This window comes from Microdochium trichocladiopsis (assembly GCF_020744255.1).
Source record: "Microdochium trichocladiopsis strain MPI-CAGE-CH-0230 chromosome Unknown B0I36scaffold_9, whole genome shotgun sequence".
NCBI classification, from domain to species: Eukaryota; Fungi; Ascomycota; class Sordariomycetes; order Xylariales; family Microdochiaceae; genus Microdochium; species Microdochium trichocladiopsis.
In genome coordinates, this window is record NW_025763552.1 from 1,500,330 (window position 1) to 1,516,654 (window position 16,325).

General features: G+C 57.9%; 7 protein-coding genes across 7 annotated transcripts; 3 read left to right on the top strand and 4 right to left on the bottom strand.

Annotated features, from left to right (window-relative positions):
• Positions 1-415: 415 nt before the first annotated feature.
• Positions 416-2,083, top strand: B0I36DRAFT_416619 (uncharacterized protein; the record flags this gene model as incomplete). Its single annotated transcript, XM_046162079.1, has 1 exon — positions 416-2,083. A coding segment is annotated over one exon (1,239 nt), but the record flags the coding sequence as incomplete, so codon positions are not given.
• An 823-nt stretch (positions 2,084-2,906) lies between these two features.
• On the top strand, positions 2,907-3,971 carry B0I36DRAFT_366753 (uncharacterized protein; the record flags this gene model as incomplete). The annotated part of the gene is made up of 3 exons (XM_046159351.1): positions 2,907-3,015; positions 3,089-3,796; positions 3,895-3,971. The coding sequence occupies 3 exons, from the start codon at positions 2,907-2,909 to the stop codon at positions 3,969-3,971; spliced, it is 894 nt and encodes a 297-aa protein (XP_046008395.1).
• A 679-nt stretch (positions 3,972-4,650) lies between these two features.
• B0I36DRAFT_250687 (uncharacterized protein) lies at positions 4,651-7,074 on the top strand (the record flags this gene model as incomplete). The annotated part of the gene is made up of 3 exons (XM_046150561.1): positions 4,651-5,633; positions 5,694-6,709; positions 6,782-7,074. The coding sequence occupies 3 exons, from the start codon at positions 4,651-4,653 to the stop codon at positions 7,072-7,074; spliced, it is 2,292 nt and encodes a 763-aa protein (XP_046008396.1).
• B0I36DRAFT_274496 (putative hydantoin utilization protein C) lies at positions 6,871-8,666 on the bottom strand. The gene is made up of 3 exons (XM_046151355.1): positions 8,590-8,666; positions 8,145-8,480; positions 6,871-8,045 (listed from the first exon to the last, which is right to left on the bottom strand). The coding sequence occupies exons 1-3, from the start codon at positions 8,643-8,645 to the stop codon at positions 7,091-7,093; spliced, it is 1,347 nt and encodes a 448-aa protein (XP_046008397.1). The 5' UTR covers positions 8,646-8,666; the 3' UTR covers positions 6,871-7,090.
• A 706-nt stretch (positions 8,667-9,372) lies between these two features.
• Positions 9,373-9,837, bottom strand: B0I36DRAFT_366756 (uncharacterized protein; the record flags this gene model as incomplete). Its single annotated transcript, XM_046159352.1, has 2 exons — positions 9,373-9,768; positions 9,820-9,837. 2 exons carry the CDS (start codon positions 9,835-9,837, stop codon positions 9,373-9,375), a joined length of 414 nt encoding a protein of 137 aa, XP_046008398.1.
• Positions 9,838-11,920: 2,083 nt separating this feature from the next.
• Positions 11,921-13,543, bottom strand: B0I36DRAFT_376654 (uncharacterized protein; the record flags this gene model as incomplete). Its single annotated transcript, XM_046160482.1, has 1 exon — positions 11,921-13,543. One exon carries the CDS (start codon positions 13,541-13,543, stop codon positions 11,921-11,923), a length of 1,623 nt encoding a protein of 540 aa, XP_046008399.1.
• A 553-nt stretch (positions 13,544-14,096) lies between these two features.
• On the bottom strand, positions 14,097-15,974 carry B0I36DRAFT_249740 (FAD binding domain-containing protein; the record flags this gene model as incomplete). The annotated part of the gene is made up of 3 exons (XM_046150496.1): positions 14,097-14,601; positions 14,641-15,642; positions 15,706-15,974. 3 exons carry the CDS (start codon positions 15,972-15,974, stop codon positions 14,097-14,099), a joined length of 1,776 nt encoding a protein of 591 aa, XP_046008400.1.
• Between the last annotated feature and the right edge of the window lie 351 nt (positions 15,975-16,325).

The following is a 16,325-nucleotide window of genomic DNA, read 5'->3' on the forward strand; positions in this document are numbered from 1 at the left end:
CACCTCCTGACGCCAGTTGGTCCAAGTGTCTCGCCCTGCCATGTGGCGGGCTAGGATCGAATTAAGGTTACGAGACCTAACCGGGGAGGCCCTGATGCAGGTCCGGAAGGCAACACGCGGGGCTCCAGGCACTCACGGACGACGGCGGTGGCTGAATTCTGCTGTGGGCGGACGAATCAGGTAGACTCTACACCGGCAACCAGACCTGGCTGCCTGGACTCTGTTGTCATTTTGGTCCAACATCGGTCAAATCGAAAGCTTCTGCAAGTGGCTGGCGCTGCCACCGCCCTCATGCTGGCCAATCAGGGGTTCTGCTTTGAGACATGCCAAAAGGCAATACTCCATCTTTTCTCTAGTACTGTTGGTTCTGGCCGTTCTACTGAAGCATTCAAAGAAGCCCTAGAACACGGCATGGAAGCATTTGAGAAGTGCAGGGAAAGCCATCAGGACTGAGCCTGGTCGTATAAGACAGCTGCTGCCAGGCATTCCGGCCTTGGCCAACCGCCACGAACATGTCCAGGTCAAGATCTTGACAAGTCCGATTTCTCCAAACACCACGATGAGACCATTCCCTGCAATTGCTGTCATCATCGCAGGCGCCAGGCCACTCGTGCAGGCTCTGCCCCTTCCCCAATTCGCCATCGACCTCACGGGGTTCCCGAGCTTGCCCGACAATGTGGCTTCACCCTCTGGCGATAACTTCCAGCCATCAAAGCGGCTTGACTTCGGCGAAGTCGTGGTCAAGCTTCCCAACTTTGCCGAAGGGACCGTTCCGTCCCCTGCGGATCCCGATGTTGCTTCCCGCAGCCCACGACTTCCCTACTGGCCCGAAGATCCATTCCTCGACCCCACGGCAGGCCCCATACACTTTGATCCACCCCCGGACCCTATCGCAGGGCTGACTTCCGCTTCTGCCGAGTCCTCGTACTCATCACCTGAGCCCGACTCCAATGTGGCCTCCCGCGGCGCCTCGGCAGCAAGAGGATTGGACGACGCCCCATGGAACGCCTTGAACGAGGGTGAGGCCCTGCCGGCATCGAAGCGGTTCGATCTCGATGTGGGTGCGGACAGAACCCTCGGCACTGTTGGCAGAAGTCCGTCGGTCCCTCCTGGTCCCGATGTCGCTTTCCGGGGCCCACGAATCCCCTGGCGCCCTTCCGAAGATCCATGCTCTGACCATTGGGCAACCCGCATACACAAGGATGCACTCCTCGAGCCCTTCCCACTTCCCCATCACCCTCCTGCCGGGTCCTCGTCCTCATCATCTGACCCCAGCCCGGACGTGGCTCCTCGCGACGAGCCGGAAGATGAAAGCATCCCGGACTGGTTGTACGATCCCCTCGTCCACCGTGACGCAGGAGGACTGACATCCCCATCCAATCCGAGATCTGCCAAATCCTCGCGAAATGCCCCTGCGGGCGCGACCTTGCGCGAGGCCGCGCAAGCAGAGTCAAGGAAGAGGCTCCAGGGCGTCGACGAGCACTCGAACATGCACATCGACAAAGCCAGGATGCCACATCCAGCAGAACCCAACTCGTCTCACTCTCCTCTTGCTGACCCTGATGTGGCTCCTCACAATGAGCCGGAGGAAGAAGGGAACATCCACAGCGGGGAATATTATCCCGGCCTCTTCACATATTCTACGACGCCGTAGGCTTGGGTTTCGCCTTGCTCGGTACTAACCGACAATCAAAGCGCCACGGGGGCGTTGACGTGTCGATATTCTCGAGCACATTGAACGGCTCAGCCGGGATGCCGCGTCCCGCACAACCTGTCTTATCTTATTCGTGCCTACCTGATGCTGCCGCTTGAGCAGTGGCAGCCAGCCCAGCAAACTGATTGACCTCGAGATTAAGTCTGCCGGGCCATGCTCCATTGGAGAGCTTAAATCAACGGCATTTGACTTAGCTAGATCATTCAGAGACAAAACATGTGGGTTGTGGAGGGGATGGGATATTTTCAAGCGATTGATTGGGAGTGGTAAGTGATTTAGAGACGTGCTTGTTGATAAGACTACTTGTTGAGTCGTTGTGGTCGTTCGCTCATATCTGTGGATGACATAAAATGAAATAAAATGCTCGGTCAACGCATTGATTCTCGTCCTATTTTTGATTGCTCCTTCGGGGGAAGTCAACCCGTCGATTCCTATGCTCCGGAGAATGTTGGCTGTCAGCCTTGCTACCGCCTAGGTGGTTCCTTCAGGATGATCCTGTCTTTCTTGGAAGCTGCATTTCCGCCCAGCCAGCCCCACCTTCATGCATGTCAACCGCAGCCTTGCGGTTTTCTCTTTGTCGCCAATAAACGGCAAAACACCATGCCCTTCTTGTGTCCCTCACGAAGTGCTCTCTTTTCCATTCGCATAGACAAGCAACCTGCCTTCTATCGATAGTCCCACACCAATATCTGGCGCGACAAGTTAGCGACGCACGCGAGCGGATCACCATCACGAGCACACAGTCAGTCCCAATAGACACACGGCCGCCAATGCCTTCGCCAATACAGGCCCCCGAGGGGTCATCATAAAGGAATCCGAGGTGGCACCTTGGAATCTACAAGACCGCAAGAAGCTTCAAGAACTGCTGCGGTTTCCGGGCAGATCCGCCATATCCGCCATATCCGCCATAGTTATCGAGAATCCAGACCGCGCTTGGATGGAGGTCCTTGAGAGCAAGACAGGCCTCCCGATCGGCTTCTACAACAATCACGTTAGGCCTTCACGGCCGAGACAGAACTTCCTTATGGGACGGGAACCTTCTCCGCAAATCCCTAATGGCCCCACTCATCCCAGGTATAGGAAGCTGACCGCTCAACCTGGGGAATGGGCTACAGCTGAAGCATTCCATTGCTGGCATGTCGACGGGGCGCTGGAAATTGATCACGAGGGACTGCTGCCAAGGCTTATCCAGATGTGGCCGACCAGTCGGTTGCACCGTCCGTTCAAGCTCGACAGCGCCGACGAAGGGCGCGTCTGCATCCGGATGTCTTACGCCGTTTCTACCGGACAGGACCATATAGGTAGGTGCTCTCAGTACAAGGGGCAGTCATTTGTACTACTACCACAGCGCTGCTGCTGGTCCTGCGCTAATAGTGCAGTTTGCGGCGGTGGTTTTCTTGGTTGACGGACCCATCCACCATGACAATCCATCGGCCTCCCGATTGCGGACCAGACTCATCCTGCCTCAGAAAGAGTCTTCATTCGACCTCGTGCTGCCCCGGCTCATCGGTCCGGATCACAATCACTTTTCCTGGTTCAACTGCCTGGTGCACTTTTGCTCTCAGCCGCAGCAGCTGGAGGTATTCGATTACGAGTGTCTGTCTGAAGAATTTGTGCTCTTTCTCATTGCAGCGTCTACATGGCGCCGCAATTTTCACTTGATCAAGTCGGATGCAGAGCGGATCGCGTTTCATGACGTGGTCAACAGACCAAGCCGCGAGCTCAACACGAGGCTCCACCATCTGAGGCAAGATCTTGCCTCGCTCATTGACGACATTGAAAAAGACGCCACAAAGTTTGACCTTAGCTATGATACACGCTTCGACGTAGGCAGTATCGGCTCGTATCGCACCAGAAATGTGCTAGAATCGGCCCGGAAGGATCCCAGAGCGATCATCACGGGCGGCCCGGTGCTGATGGCATTCCTCATGGAGACGTTCAACGTGCTCAACGCCACGATGGGCGTCGTGGCCGCTGAGGACAGCCTCAGGGAGGCCCAGGCCGCGCGGCAACTCATGTGGCTGGCCTCGGTGTACCTGCCGCTCACGCTGGTGACGGGTATCTTTGGCATGAACATCGAGGGTATGGACGGCCTGCCGTGGTGGGCGTGTGCTCTGGCGCTAGCTTGTGTCGGCGTCATGACAGCCTGCGTGCTCATCACATATAACAAGATGGATAAGCGGTCGAGTTGGCGTTCGCTCCCAAGACTGGGGATGGCGGCTCTGCAAAGATTATGATTGGCAGTGCGATCTACTAGAGAAAGAGGGCAAGGCCAAGGATGTGGCAGTGCTAACAGTGGCTATGAAGTTTGACCGGATTGATACTTGTGCTGTTACCAGCGCAGCGCGTCAAATGAGGCCGTACTGGCTGCAGTCATGACGGCACAAGGTTCATGTACAACAAGCTTGACTTTCCAATTTTCGTCAAGCTTATGTGTCATGTCGCTGAGACTGACCTTATGGGCAAGTTGTTTATCTGAAAAGAGGGTGATGACGTGAAGTAGAAAGGAGCAAGTGCTTGTAGAGGGCCATTTAAAGCCACACATATTGTCGTGCCAATATCCGATGCTGTTCTTCTGTCCCCCGTAGCTTGACCCCAACTGTGGTCCGCGGCAGGCTTCGAGTCAAAGAGGGGCGGCCGACGGGATCTTGATTCCGGGGACTGCGTGAACCCCACACGAGATAAGGACTGTCGCCAGCAATAGGGCTATTGGGCGGCGTGCGAGCTCGGAGTGGAGAACGGGGGTCTTGGTGGTACAGTATCCCGGCAGCCATGCTCGCAAGCTCCGGGTCCGCGTAGTCCAGGATTGTTGTCGTCCTTTGCTTCCTACATACACACAGCAAGCGGTCCATGGATCGTTGCCAGCAAAGCAGAGCAATGTGCCAGTCCTGCGTCGATCCCCGGCACGCGCAGTGACTGATCACCAGCACGTCCCCATGGACGCAACAACGACGCCCAGCAACCGAGTCGGACGCCGATACCGGTCCAAGAAACAGCGACCGTGCGATCTCTGCCGCACGCGCAAGATCCAGTGCAAGCTCCAGAGCCAGGAGACCGTGTGCGAGCTCTGCCGGAGGCTGAGCAGGCAGTGCAGCTATGTCCTCGGTCCCGCCCGGCGCAGAGAACAGCCACGCCCGGGCTCAGGCGGGAACCGCATGGAGCAGCCGCCATTCAACAACGTGCCGTTCCACGAGGAGCAGCTCTCGCAGCCTTTCAACGTGTTCGATCCGTCCGGATTCAACGGAGATCTTGCGCTTCTGGAACAATGGCCGACCACGACGCATCCCTTGCTTGGCGGGCCCTTCCCAGAGGCGGATGGTACCAACATGACGGGCGATTACAACATGGGTGTCTCCTTGGGAAGCCTGCCTGAGCTGATGCCGACATCTCAGTTCGAGCTACGTCCGAGCTCTCAACATACAGTGCCGAGTACGTCTTCCGCCTCGCCTTGCGATAGGGCGGCTCCCCATACGCTCGCTGTCGCTCGGTCACCAGCAAGCAGTCGCGACGCTTCACAGAGGGCACTGTGGCCGACAGAGTACTCGCTGGAGGCCAAGAGAGGCTACTCGAACCAGCTGATTGGCCTTTCTTGCGAGTCGGACCCTTTTCTCCTCAGACACTACAAGTATGACGCCCTCGACAACTACCACATGTTCCGACTCGACTTCCGCAGGGTCACAGGAAAGGCTAGAATGCTTCCCGCACCACCACTGGAGGCCGATGCAGAGAGCCACGCCGGGCACACGACAGCCACGAACGTCCCGGTTCAATTCATGATGTGCGACGAGACAATCTGGAGCGATGACCTGAAGGCGACCGAGAGAATGCTATCACGATCGGGCGAGGGGACAGAAGCCGCCGACATGGCGCTGCTTCACAAGATTGTGGATGTACAGCTCGGCAAGAAGCTCATCAAGCTGTGAGTGCCGTGGCTGCCACTTTTTGCCCGTTGTAACTGACCACTTTGATTCTTCTCTAGGTATTCTCGCTTCGTGCATCCCCGCTACCCTGTTCTCTCTCCATCAGATCTTCGACACATGCTATCAAAGGACAATAGACAGGCCGTCTCGATAGGCATCCAGAGCGCCGTCTTCGCCCTCGCCGCCCCGTTCACGTTCCTCGACGACGAGCTCAGCGTGTCGAACGGCTACGGCGGCGTACCTACCGACGAACTCTGGGACATTGCGCAGCGCAGCTTCCACAGGTCAAGCTGCTTCACACATCTCAGCCTTCTCCAGCTGTGCCTGCTGCTGCTCAACAAGCCGCCCGAGAACTTTGTCGTGGCCGAGCCTGTCAAGTACTGGGCCTTGTCTTGCACTTCGGTAGCCATAGCAGAAACGCTTGGGGTCAACGTCGAGCCAAAGGACTGGCGGATTCCGCGAGAAGAGGTGATGCTGCGGCGGAGGTTATGGTGGCTCATGTACGTCGGGCACACGTGGCACGCGCTTGTGTGCGGCCGATCTTCCCACATCAATGACACGAATTGGTCCGTCTCTCCACTGCACGAGGAAGACTTTGAGACAAGCGAGGCAGGGAGTGCAGAGGTCGGTATATTCACCAGGCAGCAGATCCCCCTTTGTCTGGCGCAGAGTGAGCTCGCAGTCATCGCGGCCGACATCCTCAGGGAGTTCTACTCTGTAAGGGCCATCGCGGAACCCGTTGTGCTCACGACGCTCCTGGCCCGCGCTCAGCCACTTCGCACGCGGATCGAGACCTGGCGTCAGAGCCACCACCCGTTGTTGTCCACACAGGCCGCGGACTCGACGAAGGACGACTTTGGGAGCGGCGCATTTCTCCGCCTCCAGCACCTGACCCTGGAAATCATGATTCTGCGCGCCCTGCTCCGGCCCTTGTCCAACGAGGCCATGCCGGCAGAGGAGAAGAGCCTGGAGCCAGTGTCCACCATCTTTGAGAACTGCGCCGTCTGCGTGACCGTGGCCAAGGAGATTGTGTCGTCACTTGGGGCGAAAGACTTTGCTCAATTCTGGCCACATTGTATGTCTACCCTGCATTATTGATTTGCGCCAGAGACTCCTTTGAACACTGACCGTTCCTCATTTCTTCCAGACACTCGATTCCAGATATGCTATGTCTCGACTCTCCTGCTGTTGACCCTCGCTCAGTCAGGCACCGGCGATATAGCGATCCGGAACAAGGAGCTACTTGATGAGTGGAGAGACACGCTGCGCATGCAAGCAAGAGCATGGCCGCTGGCTAGACTGGCCGCTATGAGACTGGACGCCTCTTTCTGGAAGGGCATTCCATCCGTCATCCACGGTGCAGGAGCGGACAGCCCAGCCCTCAAGCTCTTTGAGGAACTAGCATCAGCAAGACAAGCTCAGGAGGACAACGGCGACTGAGGGGGGTCAGGTGGTTTCATGAGACATCCTTGCGCGACGCGTCGTAACGGAGTACCGCCCCCAGCAAGACCTGGGCTCCCGTGACGCAGTCCTCGGGCGGGCAGTACTCGTCTGGCGTGTGGCTCCGGCCTTTCCTTGTCGGGGCGAAGATCATGGCCGTCGGGCAGACCTTGCTGGTGTTGCAAGAGTCATGACCCGCGCCACTCGTCATGTGCTGCCATGGCCTGCCGTCCTCTCGGTCCGGAACTGATCCCGACTCGGCTGCCAGAGCGGAGCATACTTCCTCGACCGCCTCCTCTACCGCCCTGACGCAGTCCGGGTGAAACACAACGGCCGCATTCTCCGTCAGCGTCGTCCACGACACCTTGACGCCGCGCTCCGAATCCTCCCTGGCAATCTCCTCAAACTGCCGCTGACAGTCGGCCACCATCTCCGCCGCGACCTGATCACGGACATGGCGGACGTCGAGCGTAAACATCACCGTGTGCGGGATTGTGTTGACGCTGCCCGGCAGCCCGGCCAGGATGCCCGTCGTGATGAGCCCCCCGTGCTTCTTGGCCACCGCGTTGGCCGCCACGACCATCTTGCACGCCGCGAGCATGGCGTCCTGCCGCAGCGCCAGCGGCGTCGTCCCCGCGTGGCTGTCGCTCCCCGCCACGGCGACCCGGAACCAGCTGTGCGCCTGCGCGCCCGTCACGACGCCCACCTTGCGGCCCGTGTCCTCGAGTACGGGCCCCTGCTCGATGTGCAGCTCAAAGTGTGCCGCCATGGGCTGCGCCGTGTGCGACGCGGGCGTGTCCCCGAGGAATTCGATGCGCTCTAGCTCGCGCTTCATCGTCGTCTTCGTTGCTGTCGTGCTCGCTTTGCTGTCCGCCGTCACCTCGGCCAGGTTCCAGGCCGTCTCGAGCGGGATCGTGCCAGCCCAGACGCCCGAGGCTACAGTGATCATTGGGAAACGCGCGCCCTCCTCGCTTTTTGATGGGGAGAAGAACGCAGAGTCAGTCAGTCTTTCAAGATATAGCATCTTTGGGTACAATTGACACCATACCGCATGACTTGGAGGAACTCACTTGGTCCAGTTCACCAACCCAACGGGCCCTCTCGTCTCGACCTTGTGCTCGTTGAGCGTCCGCAGCACCTCGAGCGCCGCCATGACGCCCAGGATCCCGTCGTACCGGCCCCCCGTCGGCTGGGTGTCGAGATGTGAGCCCATCATGACTGGTGGTGGCGCTGTGGCTGTGGGTGCTGCGTGCGTTCCTCCCGGCGGCCGGACCGCGAATATGTTGCCCATCTGGTCCACGGTGACTCTGCAGCCCAGAGCTTTGGTCTCGCGGATCAGCCACTCTCTCACTTTCTTGTCGTTGTCGTCGAGAGAGAGCCGCGCCATGCCGGTCTCGGTGGGGTGTCTGTACCATCATTAAGAGACGGTGTTAGTTCATGTGAGGTATTGGTGCAAGAGAGATGTAGAAGAGCAATTGAGCTTGGTCATGACCGGCGCGTGTATGACAGACTTACTCTCCCCATGGGTGTGCCTTGCCAAACTCACAGGTGGCATGCAGCGTGTCCATCATCCTCGTGCCGTTGACTCGAAGCCCATGGATGGCTCTGCGCGCGTTGCCTGCATGTGTAGCCATGGCCAGACTCTGTCCCAAACCAGAAATTGGGAGTCTGCTGAACGTCGACAACGAGGTCATGTTCGTTGAAAGCTAGGACAAACAGATCTGTTGCTCCGCCTTAGAGAAGCAACCAGTGCGGGTTGAACAAGTCTCTGCGCGCAGCCAGCCCAGAACAATGGCCTAATACGACTGCCGAAGCGACTGCTGCCTTTTGCTGCTGCTTCGGCTTGCCACTCCGCACCGAGTTGTTGCCCTTGGCTGAGCGATCTCGGCGGTCATGTCCCTAATTTAGTCCCTGGTCTCGGCCCACCAAAAGTCGGGGGATCCGGGGGAGGTCCTCCGTGGAGACGGGGTTTTATCGCAACACGCCGATTGGTGGGCACCTGGCTTGCCCGACGGGCAACTCTGTGCACACTCGGCCATCGTGCAGGAATGGGCTTGATATCCACAGATACGCCTGCACTCTTGTCCTGTTTCGTGGCAACTTGCCAAAGGAGCGCTCGTCGCATGCATTCATGGGGAGTCACTATATTGAGCTGGCAGGCCATAGAAGGTCTATTCACTTAGCAGTCACAGCGGCTCAAGGCCAACACACGCTGGAGCATTCCAGATCCATTTTGCGATACTTTAGGTGGCATTCAGTGTAGGTGTTGAGTATATGATCAGGCAAGACAGGCAACAATCATTTCGCTGTAGCCGGCCTGGGATTATCACACGAATACCCCTGCCTCCGGAGTTCCTCATTGTGCCGGCGAGTCCGGGCCCTGTCCTCACCCGTCGGCTTCCTGGGGATGTCCTCGGCGGCAGGGTGGTACATGTCCCATTCCGAGGCCTGGCGCCCGTCGACGCCCAGCAAGACGTCGGGCAGGACCTCCAGTCCGACATACTCCCTGATCTGGGCCGGGCCGAGCCTGCGCGCGTCGAGGACGTTGCGCTCGCCGTCGAAGGAGCGGAGCACGCCGTCGACGCCCAGCGCCCATATGCCGTCGAGGCTGCTCTTGAGATCTTTGGTCAATTCGCCAAGGGGGAGCTCGTTGTCGGAGGATGGGGACAGTGGGACTTCAGCGTGCGTCCTGTCCTGAAGGGAATGGTCAGCTTGCTTCCAGGACTTGGATCCTGTGATACCTACTTGGGCTTGATCAGCCATGATCAAATTCACCGGGTCAAGAGGAGAAGCCCAAAATTGTGCCGGAGAGTGTCGAGGAGGAAAGAATTATGAACTCTTGGCTGAAGGGCACAACGCGCCACTCAGATAACACAAGTGCCACAACCAACGGGGATGACGCCCAGGCTCAGAGGGATTTTTACTTCTTCGCCAGCAGATGGATGGAAGGTGGTTAGACGCCGCGTCAGAGCTTTCTGGCAAAGATGAGCCTAAAAGCGCCCTTGCCACAATAACTTTTCAAGGTTACGCGGCGTGTAGTATGATTGAGCAGACTGATTCCTACGACTGCAGCGCCAAGAACAAGAGGCTGAGTCCCTTCTGCCTCGGCAAATCCATGAACGACCCACGCCACACACACACACACCCTAGCAACCAACCAACATACGGTGACGCCGAACCCCGCCTTGATACACGATCTGTATCTAGCCACTTGGTTCTTGGAAGCAAACAAGCGGCACCGCCATGCTTGTTTCCGTCTGAGTCAGATTGTCGCTCGCTCTCATCATCGTTTCACTCCCTTGTCCCAGGACCGAAGGACGGTCGCTGGAGGTGTAATCACGCAATGAAATCTCGCGGATTGGTTCCTCCATTTGAACAATAAAGTATTCTCGGGCGCTGCTTGATGCACGATTGCCCATGAGAGCTGACTTGTGCTTTGGGATGTCAATCTTATCGGGACTTTGCACCTGCCCAAAATGGCTGCAACCGCTCCCCAGCGATATTCAGGGGTTCATTCCAGCTGCATACTACCAGGCTCGGAGTGATGGACCAACGCGTGGGATCTCCTCAGGGGACCAACAAAGATTGCAGCGTGGCTAACTCGGTTCGCTCCATTCTTTCCAGGTCCGACGCCAGGCATGCGGCTCTGGCCGGGATGCGAGCTAGAGAAGTCATACACAATCACTGGGCGGGCCGATCATGCTTCTCGCCTAGCATGCCATCGGAGCTCTTGGCGATGAAGTGCACTGACACATTTCGGCTCATATTCTTTTTTGCCCTGTGTGAATTGCTTTCTCCTAGGGATTGAGGCGCCTCGCTGCATTGTTGGTCATAGGATTGTCCCGCTTTTGGTGCAAGGTCTTCGCTCTGTCTTGCAAGAACGAAGACCTCGCATGATTACCGACATGCAAGATGAACCAATTGCAGGAAACGAGGAACAAGGAAGTGTCACCAAGCCAGTCGTAAAAGACGAAGTGGACCGCGACGTCCGGACGACTCACAACTATGCGAATATAAGTAAAGTAGATTTTCCACTCGGAGCCTGTCAACGAATCCAATCACTCTCAAGCACTTTGCAACCACTACGTTTTCCGCGTTGAATTCAACACCTTAATAGTCGTCATGCAGCCACACCTCCCCCAAATCCTGGCCATAGCCGTCATGGTGTTCCAGGTCCATTGCACGCCGTTCGTACTTCCAGAAAACCATTCAAAGGTTTGTGCTTTGAGTCCCCCGCCGCTTTCATCTTTTGAACGCTGCTGACCATCATCCTACTGTCCCCAAAGCGTCAAATCGAATGCTGGTCGGCGCCGGCTATCGATCCCAATGCAACGAGTGCAAGACGCGACGACGGACTTAATTTTAAGAGGGCATGCTTCGACTGGCCTTGCGAGGATGTCTACGACTGCTTGCCGTACAACTGTCCTGTTTGCCGTGTTCAGTGGACGCCGTGTGGCGATCGTGTATCGCGCTGTCGCGAGCGACAAAATTAGCGACAGCAACGTTGGGAAATGAGTTGCGGTCCGAGGCTGTAGCCTATAAGGTTCGGCCCTGTTGCGTTCTCAGTAGGATTTGATGCAAAGGAACAATCAAGCACATGGATCAAGATGAGGATGTCGTAGTAATGTTCCGCCGCATACGTATGAAAGTTGGATCAGTCGCTGTCATCCAACGCTGCTCGCCGCTCGTCGCTCGTCGCATACCTCATTATTGATACAGTGAAACACCAAATGTTTACACATTGGACATACCCTTCACCTCGCCCCACTCAATAAAATATCACACTTCTCTTGGTCACGTAAGATGAACCTGATGAAGGACGACATGTTGCTAAAAGATGCTTTGGCTACTTTGGTGGGCACAATCCAGCGGCCTGCTTCTTCTTTACCTGCTCGGCAAGCCAAGCCTCGGCAATGTCCTCGCACCTGCAGAATTCAACCGCCTCCCCGAAACCCCTGAGCCACTGCAAGAACCGGTCGATCATGCCGATAATGTGCGCCAGCCCGCTCACGTCCGGGTGCACGAGCAAGGGGAAGACAAAGTCTGCCGAGGCGTCGCCCTCCCGGTAGCCCTGCTCCCACAGCCACATGAACTTGTCCTTCCACATCTGCTCGACGACCCGCGTGGAGACGTAGCCCATGCTGTTGGACAGGTGCGGGAGGTACATCATGGGCATCATGTCCTCGTTGTACCAGCCGCAGGGGAGCTCGACGAGCGGGTGCGTCCCGTCGGGCGGGAACGCCTGCGAGGCGATGGCCGAGGGCACGAGCCACGACTCGGCGGGCTGCGTAAAGTCGATGGGCCTGATGGGCTCGTCCGCGGGGGTAAAGTGCGGCTGCGAGTCGTGGTGCATCAGCGAGCTGTCGTACAGGAACCCGTGCTCGCGCAGCAGCTTGACCGTCGTCTCGCGGATCGTGTACATGGGCGCCCGGTAGCCCCGCGGCTTCTTGCCGCCCGCCAGCCTGGTCGCCACGTCGATGCACTTGAGCAGCACGGCGGCCTCCTGCTCGGGCGTCATCTGCGCGATCCCCTCGTGCGAGTAGCCGTGCAGCGCAATCTCGGCGCCCGACGCGAACACCGCCTGCGCGGCCTCGGGGAACGTCTCGGACGTGTGGCCCGGGATGAACCACGTCATCTTGTCGGCCACGCCGTGGGACTTGAAGAGGTCGAGGAGCCGGTAGACGCCTACCTGGCCCGCGAAGATGCCCGACGAGTAGTCGGCCATGTTGTTGTGCGCGTGGCAGCCGGTGCCTAGCCAGTGAGAGACGGCGTCAAAGTCGACCGACAGCGCGATCTTGACCTTGCGAGGACGTGACGGGCTGAGGGAGAGCGAGGAAGGGATGCTTGTGGTGGTGGCGGCGGAAGAAGGTTGCTGCCCCAGGATCTCGTACTCGCAGTCCGTGGGGGTCCCCGCGTTGACGGGGTCAATGTCCTGCGGGCATGAGCTCATGACGATGATGAGCGAGGTCTCAGCCCGGAACACGACGTACTGGCCCGCCTCGCTTGTGGGAGGGCGGATCGAGATGCCTCCGTGGTGGTCGATGGGGATGTTCATAAACAGGTTGAGAGGGTCAGGCACCCAGTCGTCCGCAATGCGAAACTCTGGAAAGTTGTCCCTGAGTGCCTGGTGCATGTTGTCGGAGCAGTTGTCGTGGTAGCCTTGGTAGCCCTGCATGTGGTAGCGCCTCTCGTCGCATGCCGACCAGATCATGTCGTGGACGCCGCGCGTAGTGTCCTCAGTCAGCTCCAAGATCGGCTCGCGCCGCGTGCTGTACAGCTTGTCTCCCTTGTGCAGGGCTACGCTCAGCAGGATCGTCCGGCAGTGGACCATGGAGAGGAAGTCATTGGGTTCGGCAGGGTTGAAGGCCCAGAAGTCGAGGACCTGCTTGCCAAACGTGTTTGTGATCTTCAGCTCCTGGCCTGCCTCCAGCTTGAAGGCTACAGCCTTGCGAGCTGGTATCACAGGCATGTTGAATTATTGGGGCAGCCTGGTTCAAGAGCTTTGTGGACTAATGAGGACTTGGATAAGGTCGAAATTTGGGAACCCGGTGTTCGAGTTGTCGCCCCTTGAATTGGACTCTACTGAGGCAGGATTGTAGTTATATCAAGCATCACTGCTTGATGCTCAAAAGCATCCATCCAATGTGCCCCGCAGGGGTCCTTGCTTTCCCCGGTCGCGGATAACGCCCATCTCCAGATAAGCTGTCATGGATCGCTGCAACCTTCGGCCGACACCCCCCTCTTTAGGTTCATGACCCCTACCAGGGTCGCCCCTACGGACAAGTGGGCTGGCTTGGATGATAGCAGCCGCTGATCGTAGCTGCATTTCAGTTTGCCGGTATTGATCAAAATCACGTGGTTGTGTATGTCGCTGGTATGAGAGAGTGACTGTTCAAAGTGCGAGGACAATTTGACATGGCAGAACTGCCAACATTGGGCTTTCATGGCCCCAGATTTTGATTGCGAATGAATATCTAAATGCAATTTGCTATGGTACTTGAAGGTGCATAAATTCACACAACCTACACACTGACTCCAGAGTCCGAGCTAGACCACTCAGTCATCGGTTCAATACGGGTCAAGACGCTGGCGAAATAATTGTTGACCCAGGCTCCAGCCAGTGGCCCGGCAGTCGCAAGCAGTCCGTCTGGCCGCAGGATCGCAATGGCGCCCTTCTGGTCTTCCACGCCAAACTTCTCATGGGCATAGCTCGCGAGATCAAAGTACATGTTTCCAAACGGCCTCATGCCGCCGAGCGCCTCAAATGGCGAACATCCCGGCGTGGGCGAGATCGTCAGCCAGTCGATGGCCCCGTGGCCCAGGAGGTCGTGGCCAGGCCCGTCCAAGAACGATCGCAGGGTCGCCAGTGATTGTCTCGTGGAGGCAAGATTGCCTACCCAAACGACAACCCAGAACTTGCCGCAGTTGCGGGTGACCCGCTGGAAGCGGATCTTCTGGTTCGTGCCAGGCATGTACAGATCGACATCAGGAGGCCGGCTGCCTGGAGTTATAGCTAGCTGGGTGGTCCTCGCAGCCATCGCTACCTCGTCACTGGAGGTAGTAGACAGACTGCTAGGGGAGCGATTGAGGTTGTTGAGAGGATACGAGATTCCCAATCCGGTATTAAACGAGGCAGCTTTCTCAAAGATCTCGCCCAGCAGGAGGTAAGGGTCGGCGTCACGGTCGCCGGCATACCAGCTCGGCCACTTGTGCGACATGAGGATGGATATGTCCTTGTCATAGTCGATGAGCTGCTGCACGGCGGTCCTGCGCTCGGGCGAGTACGTGTCGAGCACCGCGGGGAGAGCGAGGCCGCGGATGTGCAGCGCAAGCTTCCAGCCCAGGTTGACGGCGTCGTGGATGCCCGTGTTGAGGCCCTGGGCGGCGCCGCTGCTGTGAGTGTGAGCCGCGTCACCGCACAGCAAGACCCGGGTGTTCTTGGTCGTGAACGTCCGCGCCATTCGCTGGCCGATGGTGTATAATGTCCACCAGTGCACCTCTTTGAACTTGACGCTGAAGGGGTGCATGCCCAACACGGCCTCCTGTTCCGCGACCTCCTGGGTGACGCCGTCCGGGTACTTGGCTGCCATCTCTGGGCTGTAGGCGAAGCCGATGCGAGTGGCGCCGTGGTCGAGCGGCGCCCAGAGTACGTTGCCGTGTGTCTTGCTCTCGATGGCGCCGTAGGAACGGTTCAGCGGCATGTCCGTCTCCACGATCCCGTCGATGCGGATCCATTTGTCCTCGGACGTGTCGCCGTCGAACGGGATGCCTGCGTGGCGCCGTACAAAGCTGCGGCCACCGTCCGCGCCGACAATGTATTTGCTCCGCAGCTGCTTCTTCTCACCACTGCGCTTATCCTCGAATGTGCTCGTCACTGCGTACTGCCCAGAAGACGCGGTCTCGTCGACCTCAAAGTCTATACACTGCATAGCCTGGTAATATGACGCACCCACCGACTCGAGCTTTTCGCGAAAGATTTCTTCCGTGTACATCTGACGAAGCACCAAGGTGAAGTCGTACGTCGTGTCCTTGATGTTCTCCATGAAAGTCCACACGCGTCCAGGGATTCTGCGTCAACCCTGATGAGCTGGTGTTCTTTGATTGTAATGAGACCAGTAGAGATCCACTTACACTCTCTCGCCGTCCTTGTAGGTCACGCTGGTGCGACAGGCGAAGCCGAGCTGAAGCATCGGCTCAATGAGGTCGAGCTGGTCGAGCTGTTCGGTGGTGCGCGGGAACAGGGCAATGGCACGCCCATAGGCGTCTTGGGACTCCTTCTCATGCTGCTCGAGGACACAGACTGATACTCCAAAGCGCCGCAGTTGGTATGCCATCAACAGGCCAACTGGCCCGCCGCCCACGATGACCACATCGTACTCAGTTATGCCCTCCGCGTCCATAGTGTGAGTCTCACGACGAGCAGATTCTTTTGCGAGTGCGTCGTCTGGCTTTGAGCTCAATCGCGCGAATGAAAGTGCTCGGTCTCAAAGGCGCGGACCGCAAATCCTGCCGTCAAGGCATATATGGACTTTAACGCGTTTCTGACAGCACCGCAGCCAATTCTGATGGCCGCGAGGGTTTGCCCGTCAGCACCCAGCCAGACTGGGCCGCTATACAGCTCCTAATGTCTAATCATGACTTGCGCTGTGGCACTTGACAGTCGCAGTGGCTGACTGGCTCTCTACGCTCAGCATCCATGCCGATTGGGCCCACGGCGAGACGCTGATACGGCGGGTGAGCAGGCCGGCGGC

Bases quoted from the DNA above. Each gene is read 5' to 3' on its own strand.
- B0I36DRAFT_274496 (XM_046151355.1), bottom strand. From the start codon at position 8,645: ATGATGGACACGCTGCATGCCACCTGTGAGTTTGGCAAGGCACACCCA. The intron at 8,481-8,589 runs GTAAGTCTGTCA...ATGATGGTACAG, and splicing joins AAGGCACACCCATGGGGAGA to ACACCCCACCGAGACCGGCA. The intron at 8,046-8,144 runs GTGAGTTCCTCC...CCCATCAAAAAG, and splicing joins GGGTTGGTGAACTGGACCAA to CGAGGAGGGCGCGCGTTTCC.